The 17,230-nt window shown below is 30.5% G+C and overlaps 4 protein-coding genes across 9 annotated transcripts in view; 3 read left to right on the plus strand and 1 right to left on the minus strand.

Moving 5' to 3' along the window:
* The window catches only part of Pdp1 (PAR-domain protein 1), a 93,001-nt gene extending 89,769 nt beyond the window's left edge, over positions 1-3,232 (plus strand). For all 4 annotated transcript variants that reach the window (XM_064356782.1, XM_064356771.1, XM_064356772.1 and 1 more), the window contains one exon: positions 1,839-3,232. In XM_064356782.1, coding sequence (XP_064212852.1) covers positions 1,839-1,925 — 87 coding nt within the window. In that variant the 3' untranslated portion in view covers positions 1,926-3,232. The remainder of the gene's footprint in view (positions 1-1,838) is intronic.
* A 1,781-nt stretch (positions 3,233-5,013) lies between these two features.
* Positions 5,014-7,673, plus strand: LOC656647 (coilin). Its single transcript, XM_963161.4, has 4 exons — positions 5,014-5,371; positions 6,024-7,236; positions 7,286-7,385; positions 7,444-7,673. The coding sequence occupies exons 1-4, from the start codon at positions 5,163-5,165 to the stop codon at positions 7,569-7,571; spliced, it is 1,650 nt and encodes a 549-aa protein (XP_968254.2). The 5' UTR covers positions 5,014-5,162; the 3' UTR covers positions 7,572-7,673.
* A 2,713-nt stretch (positions 7,674-10,386) lies between these two features.
* Positions 10,387-17,230, minus strand: part of Prp8 (pre-mRNA processing factor 8) — an 88,709-nt gene continuing 81,865 nt past the window's right edge. Inside the window, exon 26 of the mRNA XM_064356742.1 lies at positions 10,387-10,622. The gene's annotated coding sequence lies outside the window, so the exon portion shown is untranslated. The remainder of the gene's footprint in view (positions 10,623-17,230) is intronic.
* The window catches only part of LOC655232 (G-protein coupled receptor Mth2), a 60,085-nt gene continuing 54,090 nt past the window's right edge, over positions 11,236-17,230 (plus strand). The window contains exon 1 of one of the 3 annotated variants that reach the window (XM_064356756.1): positions 11,236-11,755. In XM_064356756.1, the coding sequence (XP_064212826.1) occupies positions 11,260-11,755 (496 nt within the window). In that variant the 5' untranslated portion in view covers positions 11,236-11,259. Of the gene's footprint in view, positions 11,756-14,964; positions 15,580-17,230 lie in introns of those variants that run through there. The other 2 variants (XM_064356757.1, XM_064356748.1) reach the window with 2 other exon arrangements.

The following is a 17,230-nucleotide window of genomic DNA, read 5'->3' on the forward strand; positions in this document are numbered from 1 at the left end:
TAAATGGAACACACAATTTTTTGTTGCTCCTCAAAGATTATTAAACTGTCTATCTAAAAATATAAAGGTTCAAATGCTTAAAGTTAATAATTAAAAAGATTTAACCCTAAAAGTTAATTTTAACAACAATACACATTATTGTTGGAGTTGTACCGGGATTTAAAAATTAAAATTTTAATTATTTCACTGTAAAAATGGGTTCATAATTTCTTTAATGTTTAAAGTTAAATATCTTTTGAGTAATCAGCAAGAGACACTTAACTGTTGTTTTTTGATAGACAAATTAAAAATGCAAAAATAAAAAATAGGGTCTTCCATTTCAAATTTATAAGTCATTCAACTTTTAACAAACCTCTCACTTTTTTTATATTTTCTTGATTGCAGTAAGCTTAAAAAATATATCCTTAAATTTGGAACATTATTTTTAAAGGTGTTGAAAGTTTTACTTTTCTTGGTATCTTAATTTTTGCGCAATAAATTTTTGTTAAAAAAATTAAGCAAAATCGACTAAAAAAAGTTTCTGTCAAAATCGTTAATTGTAAAAGCTTTGGAGCTATTCAGGTTTTTCCGTTGAAAGTGAACCTATATTTAGGTGGCGCCACAGATGATAATGGTGGCAAATTTGAATTCAGTTCTTTTTTTGCATCTGAGCAGTTTCATTTTATTACGAAAATTATAAATACAATTCGGAAATAAAATTAACTAGACGCCCTCTGGTGATGACTTTTGAACTATGTCGAAAACAGTAAAGAAATTTTCGTAATGCCACATTTAACTGACATTTAATGAATTGTTCAACAATTTTGCGTGTATAGTGTTAATTACTTACAATAGAAAGAATCACTTTAAAAGTACGTGGTGGTAAATATTAGCGTTGACTTTGGTTCTGTAGTAGTTTTTCATGGTATAATGTAATTATTGTTGGAACTTGAAAGTGGATAAAAAGTGAAAAATATTTAAATTTTGATTACAAAGTGTTATCAAACAGTTGTCTAATTAAAGATTATAAGTAATGGATCACAGCGAACACAAAGTTTGGCTCAAGAGACCAATAAATTAGTGAAGTGTTATGAATTTTAGGTTAGAATTTTCCACTGAATAAATCATGAAATGCTGCGGTAAATCTACAAAACTACAATAAAGATTAACAACTGCTGATACATTTAAACGTAAATTATGCCAAAAGGTAGGCTTTTCAATGTCTTTGTAATAATTTTCCAATAAAGAAAGTGAACCAAACAGTCATTCGTTATTCGTGTTTTCCTCGTCATCTCTCATTTGTCAACATAAGTTTCTTGCATCAAAGATGAAATAATCATTCCGCATAGGCAATGTAATAATTGTGAAGCCCCAAAATTCGTACAACGCTCAAAATATCCGAATAAACATTTTCCCGCCATTTATGGTTACTGTTTTCGACCTAGCTCAGTGGCGCCCCCAACGGTAATTTTACTTCCGAATTAAAACAAATAAAAAATGACAAATATGTGATTGTAAATTGTTAAAGATTTTAGGTGAGGCAGGGGGTTAGTGCTTATGGTAAAAAATAATTAATTATCTAATATTCAGAAAAGAATAATGGACTTTACCAACTCGCTGGGACTCCCTGTATAAACCCACCTGCATTTTGAAAAAACTTTACATTTCAAAAATTAACTAAAATATAACTTTAAATTGACGTAAAAACTAACCTTACACCTTTTCCTTTTTTTCCCTTTTACCTTATATCTTTTATTAATTTGTTTTTATAATGTAATGGCTGATGATTTTTTTCTCAAAAATTAACTCTTGTGCTAAGAATTTTGTAGATTTTTTGTAATAAAAAAAATGTTTTGCAGAATGTTGGTCTCCGTCAAGAACTCGAACGACTGAAGAAAGAAAACTTGATGCTACAGAACAAATTGGCCAAGTACGAGGACGTGTAATGCTACACTTAAAATAGATTTAACACAATAGCCGTTCAACCAACTCGAAAACTGTTCAGTGAAAGTGTTCCTTCGAAAGGCGATCCAACATTTGTAAATAAACATGCACATTATTGTAGTCATCATGTAGTTTTAAGTTCATTGCTAGTAGGAGAAAAATTAAGTACATAAAACGTTCGCTTTGGTCAGGAAGTATTTAGTGGGGCAGTAATCATTAGAGCACTCTTTTGTGATATTAAATGATAAATGTAAATACGAATTTTGTGTTTATAACTTCGCATTCTCTACTTTCAATCATCCTATATAACTAATTGAATCATTAATTGTTTATTGTACTAAGCTATATTCTATATTAGAATTGAGCAAGAATTGTATTAATTCTAATACAATCATTTACGTTCAACGCTAAGTAAGTCCTGACCAAGACTCTGCCCCCGCTGGCAGCTGATGACCTCTGTTATATTTGTGGACTTATTGTTGATTGTTTTTATGTTTATATAGTCTATTTTTTGGTTGAAGTTACTTTAGTCGTACTATTAAGCAAAATAGTATAAAAAAGTAGTATGCTCACAAAACAGGATAGGAGGACGTAGTGGTGCTTACCTTTGAATGTGCTACAATTATTTTCGGTTGAATTTTTTGATATTGAGGTTGATATTATCAAGGTTGTAACGTGATAACGAATTGTACAGGATGTTACCGTAATATTAAGATAACACAATTGTAAAAATGACTGCAGTTGAACGTTTTACTTGTTCTTCATTACCATTACAACTGCCTTGATGGCATGCCTTAACGATGAAATTTTTAACTTTTATATGTATTTGTTGGAAAAATGCTTCCACTGCAGTGGACTTTTTATACACACGTACTGAAACGAGGAAATTATTTTGAGTAAAGAAATTTATACGTATTTACACAATGTTACTGTTGAATGTAAACTACATTACTCTATTTATACGATGATTTTTACAATGCAAGTGTTAATATTATAAACGGCCTCAACAATACTTTAAAATGTGAATTTATTGATACGCAGCTTATCTCCGCAAGAGTACAACGTATAATGTAATTTACTAGAAGATTAAAAGTGTTCAAAAATAGAGATATTTAAATATAACAACTGTAATTGCTGTTGTGAGCATTAAATTATGTAAAATTATGCAACCCTTTCATTCCATAATGTAGTCTCCGAAAGGCTGTTTCAGACAATCTTTTTTGTCCGAAAGAGGAAAAAATCATGTATAAGACACAGGTTGTCTAAAACAGCCTCCATCAATCAATCAATTAAACATATTGAGTACTTATTGTTTTAATTCAATGTGAAACAAGTGCCCCAACTTGATTTTTCGTGTGACCTCGGTCAAGGTCATAAATAACTAAAAAAAATAAATTTTGGCAGGTAATGATATTTTTAACTGTTAAGGTAATTCAAAACTGTTATAGAAAGTGCTTTATTTGGTATCAAGCTCAGTTAGTTTCAATAAAAGCGAATTCGTAATATTTAAGGTTTATTATTATTTTTCGTGTGATAAATTCTGAAAAAACATCTTAAACTTTGATTGAGTTTCTGTTATTCATGTAGGAAACAGATCGAAAACCTAATATGTCTAGCAGATTAATTTTTATCGTTTAAATAGGTGAGTAAAATCATGACCAATTCATATCTAATATGGTCGGTATGAATAGGTATTTGTTAGTATATTTCTTGGTTTTATCATTTGTCTAAATTTAGAAGTCAATCAGACTTTGAAATGTAGTTTATATTTCTGTATTAACGTTTTTAGATAACTTATTTTATATAGTTTTGAAAGAGCTAATAATATAAAACAAATGGAAAATGTCCCCAATTTTGAAATAACAGATTACGTTTGAACAAATTTTTCTTCATCATTTCTTTTCCATAACTTCATTTCTTCTTAATTTTTTTCATAAGTTGGTTTTGTTATTAAAGTTCTTATTAAGTATTCATTTTTTTGTGTTTTTTGAATCTTATTTTTATTTCACGAAATAATGATAGATACAAGAATGGAAGATGTCCCCAATTCTATATTCCATTTCTGAAATAACAAATTAAAATAACTAATTGAAGTTGGTTTTGTAATTAATGTTCTTATTTAGTATTTCTTTATTTTGTTTTTTTAACCTTATTTTTATTTGATAATATAAAAGATGGAAGATGACCCCAATTCTAGGTTCCATTTTTGAAGTCACAAATTACAACAAATTGTTCTTTATCATTCCTCTTTCCATAACCATTCCTTTCTGTTTAATTTTTTTCAAGCGTTGGTTTTGTAATTAAAGTTCCTATTTAGTATTCATCTTTATTGTTTTTTTTTCAAGATTGATTTTATTTGTTAGTACTCCATTGAACCTAAGATGAAATAGAGCTTGTTCTAATGGTTTAGAATTGATTGTGGAAATAGAAACATCAAGTTTCTTTTTAATTCCAAAACATCTCAAGCAATAGTGGATATTTTTCCTGTTCTTATAACGACAGATGCATTTCCTCTTTTGGAGTTGATACTTATCAAGTGTATCAAGTTGATACTTATCATGAATTTTCATTTTTAAACATATCAGCCTTTCCTTTTATAGCTGTTATTTTACAGTATTAACTTTTTATTATTTATTGTTCATGTTTTGTAAAAGTATCTTCACAAGCGTATGAGCTTTCTGTGGAGCTTTCCTCTTGCCTTAAGATATTCTAACAAAATTTTCCTTGTTTTTTCTTTCATAGTTGAATTTTCTGCAGTAGTATCAATAGTATCAAGCGAATATATTCCAAAATTCTTTTTCAGCAGCTTTTTATAAAATGATTCTCTTCATTACTCATAAACAAATCAAAAGATAAAGATATTGCTTCCTATGCTTTTATCATGTCTTTGTTTCCAATTCCTTGAATCGTCCGATTTATCATTTCTTCGTAGATATTTTTTATTAAAGCAGTAAACGGACTGAAATTGACATCTTGATACACATTTAAAGGAAATTACAACAAATATTATTTCTGAAATCCCATTGTTTCATTAAAATTTGTTACACACTTGACATTTAGTAACACTTCTAGTGAAAACCCTGGTAACCAAATCACCAAACTTACAAAATCTTCCAATTCCCTAGATTTTGTAACCAACATAACCTCAAATTTTCGTATGTGTTTTCGGCAAAGTTTTCGTTTGTCCTCTGTGTTTTAAAGTGTTATTAGCCCAGAAGAGGGCAAGTGTTTGCAACAAAATGAGGATCAGTCTGAATTTGAGCAAGTTTTTTGAAGATCACCGCTCTTTGGCCAAAATTTTCATAAACAAAAATTTCAAATGTATAAAAGACGTTGAAAAACACATAACGAACATTTTCGGAATTGAGAATTTCTATTTAAAGTGTGACAACCACTATTTGCCAGAAGCTGAAGACGTTCATGTGCTAAATGAGGATGAAGTGGTGTGGTGAGCATTTTTTTTTCTTCTAAAGTTTGTAAGCTCTGGAATTCTGAATTAAAAATAATCCGTAAAGTAGCACTTTTTCTAACTCTAGTCATAAAACATACAATCAAAATTGAAATTACCGAAGTGATTCAAAAAACACACTGTACTTAGGTACACGTCTGTAATGTTGGTTGCATAAGTAGAGCATACATATATAGGGTTAGTCAATTATGTGTATTTTCTTATTTGCAACCATTCAACCAATAGTACTATTTCCAGGTGTCCAGTTGTGTAAATGTTAGAACATGACAAATTTAATCCACTAGACTTTGTTCTGAACATTGTCTTTCATTTTGAACTAATATCCATTTCAATCATATGAAAATAGCAACACTGCATTTTCTCTCAAGGTAATTGTTGCAAATTATTCATGGACATCAAAAAATTAATAACAACGTAATTTATGGTTTCAATGACACGCCTAATAAATTAATATGTAATTAATATTATTGTTTGCAACTAAGAAACTTTGGAAATATTTATTAATTGACTCACCCTGTAAGTGTAAGTAAAATAAATAACTTTAGTGTTTAGTGTTTCTTTGAATTACGTGCACATTTTACAAATTATTTTATTATTTATTTATTTAATCATTATTATTTATTTAAATTAGGGCCATTCCGTTCGATGAGACCACAGTTGATTTCACATTTGATGCTACTGAAGAGGAAGAAAAACCAAAGGTAAAAAAGAAGAAGAAACACAAGAGTGATGAAACAATGGAAGTAGAAGAGGAGCCGCTGATCCAGAAAAAGAAGAAAACGAAGAAAAAAACTGAAAAGTTGGATGAGCCTGAAACGAAAAATATGAAAGAAGAAAGAAGAGAAAATGAAGCCGAGTTTGAAAGAAAGAAGAAAAAAAGATCTTTTGATCCTACGGATACTTCAACTATTGAGAGGAAAAAGCCCAAAGAAGACTTTGTTTCCCAAAATAACGGAAACTTGAAAAACTCATCTAGTTCCGGTGATGAAAGTTTTACACCACTTGGACAAAACAGCACGAGCGTTAAGTCACTCGTTGACAGTTTTGAAAATAAGTGTGCTAGGAAAAACCACCCCTTTATAAATAATGCCTTCGAAAAACGAGTAAATATTGTGAAAACTATAATAATTTCAAATGGAAAGACTGACATGCTGAAAGATAAGAAGTTAGAAGACTCGTCAGGAGTGCACAGTAACAGCTCAGCTGATAATATAAATACAGAAAATAACGATGCAAGTATTAGAGATGATAGCAGTATTACTACAAGTAATACAGATCCTTCAAACCTTGATATTTGTCAGCCTAGGAAGAGGAAACGCACTCGCCGTCACAAAAACAAGAAAAAAACTATTGATTACGATTTTCTAAGGAATTTAAATGTTTCCGACTTTTTAGAAACTTCTAAGGCTTCTACGATCGAGTTCAAACCATTAGAAAAAGCTCCTGTTCACGTTAGATTTGACGAAGAAGATTCAGACAAAAGTCAAGTTAAAAATATTACTGATTACGAATTTTTAAACACTTCTAAGACCAGTAATTGTATAATCAAGTTTAAAAAACCATTAGAACAAGCTCCGGTTTCAGAAGAAGTTTCAAACGAAACTAAAGTTGAAAACAAGACTGAAAACGAAAAACAAGAAAAATCTGAGGAAAACAAATGTAACGGTGACGTGGTTACAAAACCGGCTCCTGAAAAAAATGAAATAGCTAATGGAAAGTTGAATGGTGATCAAGTTATAACTCTAGATGAGCCTTTTGATGAAGAAACATTTGTTAAGTGTATGTTGCAATTTCCTGTCATTTCGGGAATTGAACCCAGAATTGGGGATGTGATAGCGTTCAAGGTAACGAAACTATTTAGTAAAATTGATGAATTAATTTGTTTTTGTTTAGATTCTTAGGATTTCTGAAAATTACACGCCTGAGATATCGTCCTGGATAGTGGGAAAAGTTGTAAACTATAAAAATAAGGAGGTTACGTTTGATATTACACGTAAGATGTTTCTCATTTTTGTAGTTGTAGTTATTTGTAGGTAAATTTTATATTGCAGATGGGCAAGATCAGTGTGTGAATCCTCAAGGCAAGTTTTGTCTAGAGCAGGAAGAACCAGAAGAACAAAGTAACGAATTCAAATGTTTGTGGCAGAATGTAATAGAACCGAGGTGTATTTATCCCTAACACGTTAATGTTTCTTCTTATTATTCCTGTTAAGTGTAGTGATGAAACTACTGTTATAAAATATTTTGTTTGTAAAATTCTACAATAAATTTATGAAATCGTTTTACGTTTTTTTTAACTATTTTTTGTGCCATTTTTTGCCCCCGCACATATTTTTTGTGCTATTTTTTGCTCCCCCAAATATTTTTTGTGACATTTTTTGCTTCCGCAGATATTTTTTGTGCCATTTTTTGCTCCCTTAAATATTTTTTGTGCCATTTTTTGCTCCCTTAGATATTTTTTGTGCCATTTTTTGCTCCTCCAAATATTTTTTGTACCATTTTTTGCTCCCCCGAAAATTTTTTGTGCCATTTTTTGCTCCCCCTAAAATTTTTTGTGCCCTTTTTTGCTCCCCCAAAAATTTTAAAAAAATTTCCAACTATTTTTTGTGCCATTTTTTGCTCCTCCATATATTTTTTGTGCCATTTTTTGCTCCCCCGAAAATTTTTTGTGCCATTTTTTGCTCCTCCGAAAATTTTTTGTGCCATTTTTTGCTCCCCCAAAAATTTTCAAAAATTTTCCAACTATTTTTTGTGCCATTTTTTGCTCCTCCAAATATTTTTTGTGCCATTTTTTGCTCCCCCGAAAATTTTTTGTGCCATTTTTTGCTCCCCCGAAAATTTTTTGTGCCATTTTTTGCTCCCCCAAAAATTTTCAAAAATTTTCCAACTATTTTTTGTGCCATTTTTTGCTCCTCCAACTATTTTTTGTGCCATTTTTTGCTCCTCCAAATATTTTTTGTGCCATTTTTTGCTCCCCCGAAAATTTTTTGTGCCATTTTTTGCTCCCCCGAAAATTTTTTGTGCCATTTTTTGCTCCTCCAAATATTTTTTGTGCCATTTTTTGCTCCCCCGAAAATTTTTTGTGCCATTTTTTGCTCCCCCGAAAATTTTTTGTGCCATTTTTTGCTCCCACAAAAATTTTAAAAAAAATTCCAACTATTTTTTGTGCCATTTTTTGCTCCTCCGAAAATTTTTTGTGCCATTTTTTGCTCCCTCAAAAATTTTCCAACTATTTTTTGTGCCATTTTTTGCTCCTCCAAATATTTTTTGTGCCATTTTTTGCTCCTCCGAAAATTTTTTGTGCCATTTTTTGCTCCTCCGAAAATTTTTTGTGCCATTTTTTGCTCCCCCAAAAATTTTCAAAAATTTTCCAACTATTTTTTGTGCCATTTTTTGCTCCTCCAAATATTTTTTGTGCCATTTTTTGCTCCTCCAAATATTTTTTGTACCATTTTTTGCTCCCCCGAAAATTTTTTGTGCCATTTTTTGCTCCCCCAAAAATTTTAAAAAAATTTCCAACTATTTTTTGTGCCATTTTTTGCTCCCCCGAAAATTTTTTGTGCCATTTTTTGCTCCCCCAAAAATTTTTTGTGCCATTTTTTGCTCCCCCAAAAATTTTCAAAAATTTTCCAACTATTTTTTGTGCCATTTTTTGCTCCTCCAAATATTTTTTGTGCCATTTTTTGCTCCCCCGAAAATTTTTTGTGCCATTTTTTGCTCCCCCGAAAATTTTTTGTGCCATTTTTTGCTCCCCCGAAAATTTTTTGTGCCATTTTTTGCTCCTCCGAAAATTTTTTGTGCCATTTTTTGCTCCCTCAAAAATTTTCCAAATATTTTTTGTGCCATTTTTTGCTCCTCCAAATATTTTTTGTGCCATTTTTTGCTGCCCCGAAAATTTTTTGTGCCATTTTTTGCTCCCCCGAAAATTTTTTGTGCCATTTTTTGCTGCCCCAAAAATTTTTTGTGTCATTTTTTGCTCCCCCGAAAATTTTTTGTGCCATTTTTTGCTCCCCCGAAAATTTTTTGTGCCATTTTTTGCTCCTCCGAAAATTTTTTGTGCCATTTTTTGCTCCCTCAAAAATTTTCCAAATATTTTTTGTGCCATTTTTTGCTCCTCCAAATATTTTTTGTGCCATTTTTTGCTGCCCCGAAAATTTTTTGTGCCATTTTTTGCTCCCCCGAAAATTTTTTGTGCCATTTTTTGCTGCCCCAAAAATTTTCCAACTATTTTTTGTGCCATTTTTTGCTCCTCCAAATATTTTTTGTGCCATTTTTTGCTCCCCCGAAAATTTTTTGTGCCATTTTTTGCTCCCCCAAAAATTTTTTGTGCCATTTTTTGCTCCCACGAGCAATTTTTTGTGCCATTTTTTGTGAACTCAATATTTCTACAAAAAAATCAACAAAAAATTAATGGCGATTTTAAAAAATTTTAAATTTTAAGTGTAGTTTTTCCAGTTATTGTTTCCAAAAGCTAGTTTTTGCTCCTTTAGGGTTCGTTGGGGACTTGGAGTATGAGGGAGAGAGAGGGAGAGTGTTGGAGAAATTAATAATTATTTATTGTTAATAAATATACATTAATATTCCTATCAATATACATTAATAGTATGGAATACTAATTCACCCTGTATAAACGATTATGTTTGAAATAAACGATAATTAATTATTATTATTATTATTATTATTATTAGTATTATGTATATATCGCCAGCCATTTCATAAAATGTGTATAGCGTTTCATCAAAAGTCCAAACTTTCAATGAAATGTCTGATTTCGTCAAATGCCTGCGACATATACATACAAATAAAGCATAAGTATAAAAACACTATTATACTATACATGGATTCAGCTCAGTTTGCATGTGGGGATGATGCTTTCAGTCAAAAGTGTGTAAACAAATAGTATTAAGGTCTATAAGAAGATAATATGTCGAAAAACTAATTTTACATTTACCATAACTTTGCAAAAATTGTTTAAATTAACGAGCCACACGCAAACTGTCGTGAACTGAGACCATACGAGATGATTTACAATTAAAAAACTTAATCCACAAAACATCTGTTGAATCCCACATACACAAATTATCACATATCATTGATAATGAATGATATTCTATGTCAAACTGAACAGACAAATTGTTTATATATGACGAGAGTAAATACACTAACAAAATAAGTACCTGCCGATCTATCCATCCATCAAAACGCAGTATCGCCTTCGGGAGAACAAGAGCTGGAAGAAAGAAAATAAAAATTAATAAATAGTAATTTAAAAATACTTTTTAACGAATTTACTAAATCACTGTTATAAGAAATGGTTGTTCATCAAGTCACCTATGAAATTTAGACATAAATGTAAATGCTGACAAAGTCAAAATAATTCGAATCTAAAAATAAAAGAACAACAAAAAACACCTAATTATAAAACACAAATGAAGACAAATCCTACTCTTGAAACAACTTTGCCGAAAAATGCAAAAAATTGCTAATTCAAAGATTTGACAGAGATGATTTGAGTTCCATAGTCGACATGATGAACAACCATTTTTGAACACATTGTATAAAAATTCTAAATCATTTTTAATGGCAAACGCTGCTTTCTGTACAATTAGTCATACGTATTAGTTTTTGATAAGAAATCTTGAATCGCTCAAGATAAAAAAGTAGGTTTACATTTGCCAAGGTAGTATCTACTTATTCATTTAGGTTTATTTCAATTAAATTTTGTTTTTGTTGGATAAATAATTATGTCACAATATCTTTTTTCCAATCAAGAGGAAACCTACCATGATTAATTGCATCCGCTTGCTCACAAAATCACAAGTTAGGTGCAATATTAATAGATGAACGCGTTCAGTTAAACACACATCATGTACAACCTACAAATGGTGCTTCTAATCGTGTTGTTAAAATCTCTGTTTGTGATTAGTGTCGATCTAACGCTAGACCATAATACAAATGACGATTACAGTGTTTGTGAACGAACGAATTGCATTAAAAAATGTTGCCCAGAAAATCATATCTTAAGCAAGAAAAAATGCGTAAAATCGGATCAATACAACTTTACCGTGACTGTTTTCGATGACTCGGACGAAGTGAAGGACAATGTTAACTTCAGTGTTATACACAACCGAGATTGTAAAGATGGGATCAGGATGCGCTTAACACCAGCGACCATAAAATCCGATACTTTTTACTTACAACGGAACGGGTCTTTGTTTATGCCATTTGCAGATGAAAGTAAAATGCTTGTACCTTTTGATAACTTTTGTATGGACTTTTTTGAAATGGAAAATAGAACAGAACTAGGAACACTGGTTTGTTTTTCGGGCACAATTCCGGAACCGGAAGGAGTCTGTTCATATGGTAAGTTCTTTTACTTTTGATACCTTTTTTAACGTTTTATCCCAAAATCGAAACGAAAAATATGCGTTTGGAAACTGCTTTATAGTAATAATAATTTATTTCTATCAATTTATACAGATGTAGTAACAAAATTGATACGAAAAACGTCAGTATTATACACAGAAATAACAATAACATAAAAATAATTTCAAGATATAAGCCAAAAAAAACTGTCTATTATAGAATTCACTTAAAGTATATGGTTTGATATCCAAAATGTAGTCAAGTATTTTCTTTTTAAATAAATTTAAATTACAACGTGTGCGTAGATGCACAGGTAAACTATTGTATAGTTTTATTCCTGCATAATGAGAATTTTTTTCCGGCAGCGTAAGTTTGTGTCTTGGATAATCTAAGTGTTGTACTTATGGTCGTTAGTGACATTAAATAGTAGATTCTGTTTAAAGAAAAATAAAAGTAATCTATATATGTATAAACCAGTTACTGTCAAAAAGTTATTGCTTTTAAAGATGTTCCTACAAGTTTCATTATATTTTAAGTTAAACATAGTTCTCATGACTTGTTTTTGAGCAACAAATACTTTTGACATCTTTCCACTTTGCCCCCAAAATATTATACCGTAGCTTAGTAATGATTGAAAATTTGCGAAGTATATTATTCTTAGTTGTTCAATGTTAATGTATTTTCTTAAAACACGTATTGTAAAATGTACTGAGTTTAATTTTTTTAATAAATTATCTATATGATTAGTCCAGCTTAACTTATGGTCAATGCATATTCCCAGAAAATTTGTTTTCTCTATTAATTCAATTTCTTTAGATGATATTACAATTTTATTCGGTTTCTCTGTATTCTTGTGGTTACATATTGCAAAATGAATGCCGTAGGTTTTTTAAAAATTTAACACTAATTTATTTTCTTCAGTCCAGTTTATTACCTTATTCATGCATATCTTTGCTTCTTTCATTGTATCTGTCATATTTTCACCCCAAATTAATATGTTTGTGTCATCAGCAAAGTTAACTGCACTATTGTTGTCTGAGACTGTTAAAATGTTTAATAGGTCGTTTATATAAATTACGAAAAATAAAGGCCCTAGTATACTACCTTGAGGTACACCTTGTTTAACTAGAAGTTTATTTGATGTATATACAGTACTGTTTTTTGTTATTGTGACCTGCTGATACCTATTATTAAGATAAGATGTGATCAACTTTAACATAATTCCTCTTATGCCGTATTTCTTTAATTTACTTATTAGCATGTTATGATCTAGGCTTTCTGCGCAGTGACATTCCAGCGGCATGATAACTGCGAAATTTAAAATAAACTTTTTATTAGACACAAGTGTGTGAAGTTTATTATCTTTTGTCGATTCTTAATATAACTACAGGAAACAAGTACCATATTCACTGTTCTGTTAAAGCATAATATGAAGAGCGATCTAAAATATTATGTGGAAATACGTGCAGCAAGATAGAGGCAATAAAAGTTTATGGATATTTTAGTGTTTTTTTTAAGTTATCGCATTAATTTGTATTGTGGTAATTTATCCTGCAAAGAGATGTATACAGCGTGCTCAAAAACTGACGCACCAACTCAATGGTGTGTGGTAGAGAACTGGTTACATATAAAGGTAAACATAGTAAAAAAATTCTTTGTATTAAAGTTATTGATAAATAACTAATTTTAGGTAAATGATATATGGCAACGTTGTCTAACAGTCATGACCGCAATAGAATTTGAGCAACAATTCGGAAATAAAATTAACTAGACGCCCTCTGGTGATGACTTTTGAACTAACTATGTCGAAAACAGTAAAGAAATTTTCGTAATGCCACATTTAACTGACATTTAATGAATTGTTCAACAATTTTGCGTGTATAGTGTTAATTACTTACATTAGAAAGAATTACTTTAAAAGTACGTGGTGGTAAATACTAGCGTTGACTTTGGTTCTGTAGTTTTTCGTGGTATAAAGTGTTTATTGTTGGAACTTGAAAGTAGCTAAAAAGTGAAAAATATTTAAATTTTCATTATAAATTGTTATCAAACAGTTGTCTAATTAAAGATTATAAGTAATGGATCACAGCGAACACAAAGTTTGGCTCAAGAAACCAATAAATTAGTGAAGTGTTATGAATTTTAGGTTAGAATTTTCCATTGAAAAAATCATGAAATGCTGCGGTAAATCTACAAAACTACAATAAAGATTAACAACTGCTGATACATTTAAACGTAAATTATGCCAAAAGGTAGGCTTTTCAATGTCTTTGTAATAATTTTCCAATAAAGAAAGTGAACCAAACAATCATTCGTTATTCGTGTTTTCCTCGTCATTTCTCATTTGTCAACATAAGTTTCTTGCATCAAAGATACAATAATCATTCCGCATAGGCAATGTAATAATTGTAAAGCCTCAAAATTCGTACAACGCTCAAAATATCCGAATAAACATTTTCCCGCCATTTATGGTTACTGTTTTCGACCTAGCTCAGTGGCGCTCCCAACGGTAATTTTACTTCCGAATAAAAATAAATTATTTTTGAAACGGTTTCCTAGGAAATAATTCCCAGTGTTGGCACATCTACACATTGTGATTTTTTGGATAAATTTTAATTTTTTTAAATTAAAAAAACTGCTAAAATCTGATAGTAAATTTTAAAATAATTATTTATCGTTTTGTCACGGAACGATTACCTGGTATGAAACATAAAAATATAAAAAAATAATGAAAACTAAAGAAGTTAACACAATAAGTTTGTAGCTCCAGATTTTTTAAAATACAACTTTAGGAATTTTTTCAACATTTTTCCCGTAATCTCCACTTGCTTCTCAATAACGTACCACTGAGTTGGTGCGCCAGTTTTTGAGCACCCTGTATAACGTTATATAACCGAAAGATAACTCGGTAAAACTGTGCTACTAGGGTGTTAGCACCTCTTAAAAGGTGACAGAAAGTCACATCAAAATATGTTATTTAAATTTAAATTTTTGACCCACGTGAATTTATGCATAAATAGCATCTTAGGCCAAAACATCCTGAATAACTTTATCCTAAAAAAAGTTGAATTTTCCGATACAGACGTTAAACAACAGAAACACCCATATAAAAGGCAACCAACGTAAAGGATGATCGCAAGGGAAACTAAAGTGATTCATGACTTCCTGTTTAAATGACCACTGTTTGTAACTTTCGTATTCAGTGTGATTTCGGACACCAACAATGATTCCACTAAACTATTTACTCCTCAGTTTACTACTCTCCAACAGTCTCTGTGAAAAATCTCCCTGTCCCGAAGTGTTAACCGTTGACATAACAGATGGTGAAAAAACCGATCACAATGCGATAATCAAAGATAAAGTGCGGTTCGAGGAAGATAATTATTATGTCAGCAATAACAGCATTTTCGGTTGCATTTGCAATGTAAAGCAAACGTGTATAAGAAAGTGTTGCGGACCTGATGAAATTATGGTAAATAAAACATGCACTCTCAGCAATAAAGCCTTGAACCTGACACTACACCATGGAGATCGACCCAAAGATAGAGGAGAGCCCCATTTTATTCATAATAGCAAGCACTGTAAATCTGAAAAAATGCTACTTATGCCTCACTTCGAGCCTTCGGATCAGTTTTATATACAGGGAAATGGTTCCCTGTTTTTACCCAAATTTAAAATCAAACAAATGCGCGACCCTGAGGACTACTGTGTTGAAGTTTTTCATAGCGAGATCAATGAAATGGATCATATGGTCTCTGTGCTTCTTTGTCTCTCTGAGGAAGATTTCTTTGAGGAGTCTGACATGGTAATGTTCAAATATGGTGAGTTTTATTAAACATTTTATAATGAAGTTGTCCCAGCGAGTGAAATGTCAAAAAATGTAGACCTATGTAAAATAATCTGGGGACTCGACTGGCTTCGAGAAATTAGTTAAATTCCTAACGGTTTTTAAGTTTTTTTTTCTATTTTCGTATTTATTTATAATTTTCTCAAAAACTATTAATCGGAATTAAAAAAAAGTTTATTAAAAGACGATAATAAACTTCATAGGGTTAAGTGTAATAGTTTTGGAGTTAGTGCCCAATTAATGTCAAAAAATTCTTTAAATTTTTGCTCTTCTTTGCAAAACTGTTAATAGAAGAACAATGATCTTTTTTGAAAAAAACTAGATTATTAGGACAGCTTTCCCACGATAGAAAATCTATAGTGTTAACTTATTAGTTTCGGGGTTATTGCCCAATGAATGTCAAAAACAAGTTAAAATATTCATACACTCACTTTTCGAACGTCGATTACGGCAAAATTATTTGAAAAAGTAAAATTATTTTGATGTAGACCTACGTAGAATGATCTGAGGAATCGACTGGCGTTGAGAAAATCTTTAAATTGTCAGGAGATTTTATATATTTTTTTAAATTTTGACATTTGATTGCAATTTTCTCGAAAACTATTTATCGGAGAACAATAATCTTATTTGATGAAAATAGATTATAAGAGAGCTTTCCAGCGATAATAAACTTAAAGGGGTTACGTCTAATAGTTCCGGAGGTATTGCTCGATGAATGTGAAAAAATGTTAAAATATTCATACATTCATTCACGTTTCGAACGACAATTACGACTAAACTATTTGAAAAAGTGAAACTATTTTGATGTAAACCTATGTAAAGTGCTTTGGAAAATCGATTGGCGTCAAGAAAATCACCAAATTCTCAATAGTTTTTAAGTTATGAATTTTCATTCAATTCTTGCATTTGTTTGTAATTTTCTCGAAACTATTAATCGGAGAACAATATTTTTTTTAAGAAATTATTAAAAAAAATTTCAACCATAGCAAACTAATAGTTCCGCAGTTATTGCCCAATGAATGTCAAAAAAATATTGAAATATTCACAATCTCACTTTTTTTCAATTTGTGCTTTTGTTTGCAATTTTTCCCAAAACTATTAATCGGAGAACAATGATCTTTTTTGAAAAAACTAGACTATCAAAAGAGCTTTCTAGCGATAATCAATCTCAAAGTGTCGAGAAAACCGTTAAATTATTAATAGTTTTTAAGTTATATATACTTTTTAATTTTTACATTTGATTGCAATTTTCTCGAAAACTATTTATCGGAGAACAATAATCTTATTTGAGGAAAACAGATTATAAGAGAGCTTTCCAGCGATAATAAACTTAAAGGGGTTACGTATAATAGTTCCGGAGGTATTGCTCGATGAATGTAAAAAAATGTTAAAATATTCATACACTCACGTTTCGAACGACAATTACGACTAAACTATTTGAAAAAGTGAAACTATTTTGATGTAAACATATGTAAAGTGCTTTGGAAAATCGATTGGCGTCAAGAAAATCACCAAATTCTCAATAGTTTTTAAGTTATGAATTTTCATTCAATTCTTGCATTTGTTTGTAATTTTCTCGAAACTATTAATCGGAGAACAATATTTTTTTTAAGAAATTATTAAAA

This window comes from Tribolium castaneum, chromosome 1, assembly GCF_031307605.1.
Source record: "Tribolium castaneum strain GA2 chromosome 1, icTriCast1.1, whole genome shotgun sequence".
Taxonomy (NCBI): Eukaryota; Metazoa; Arthropoda; class Insecta; order Coleoptera; family Tenebrionidae; genus Tribolium; species Tribolium castaneum.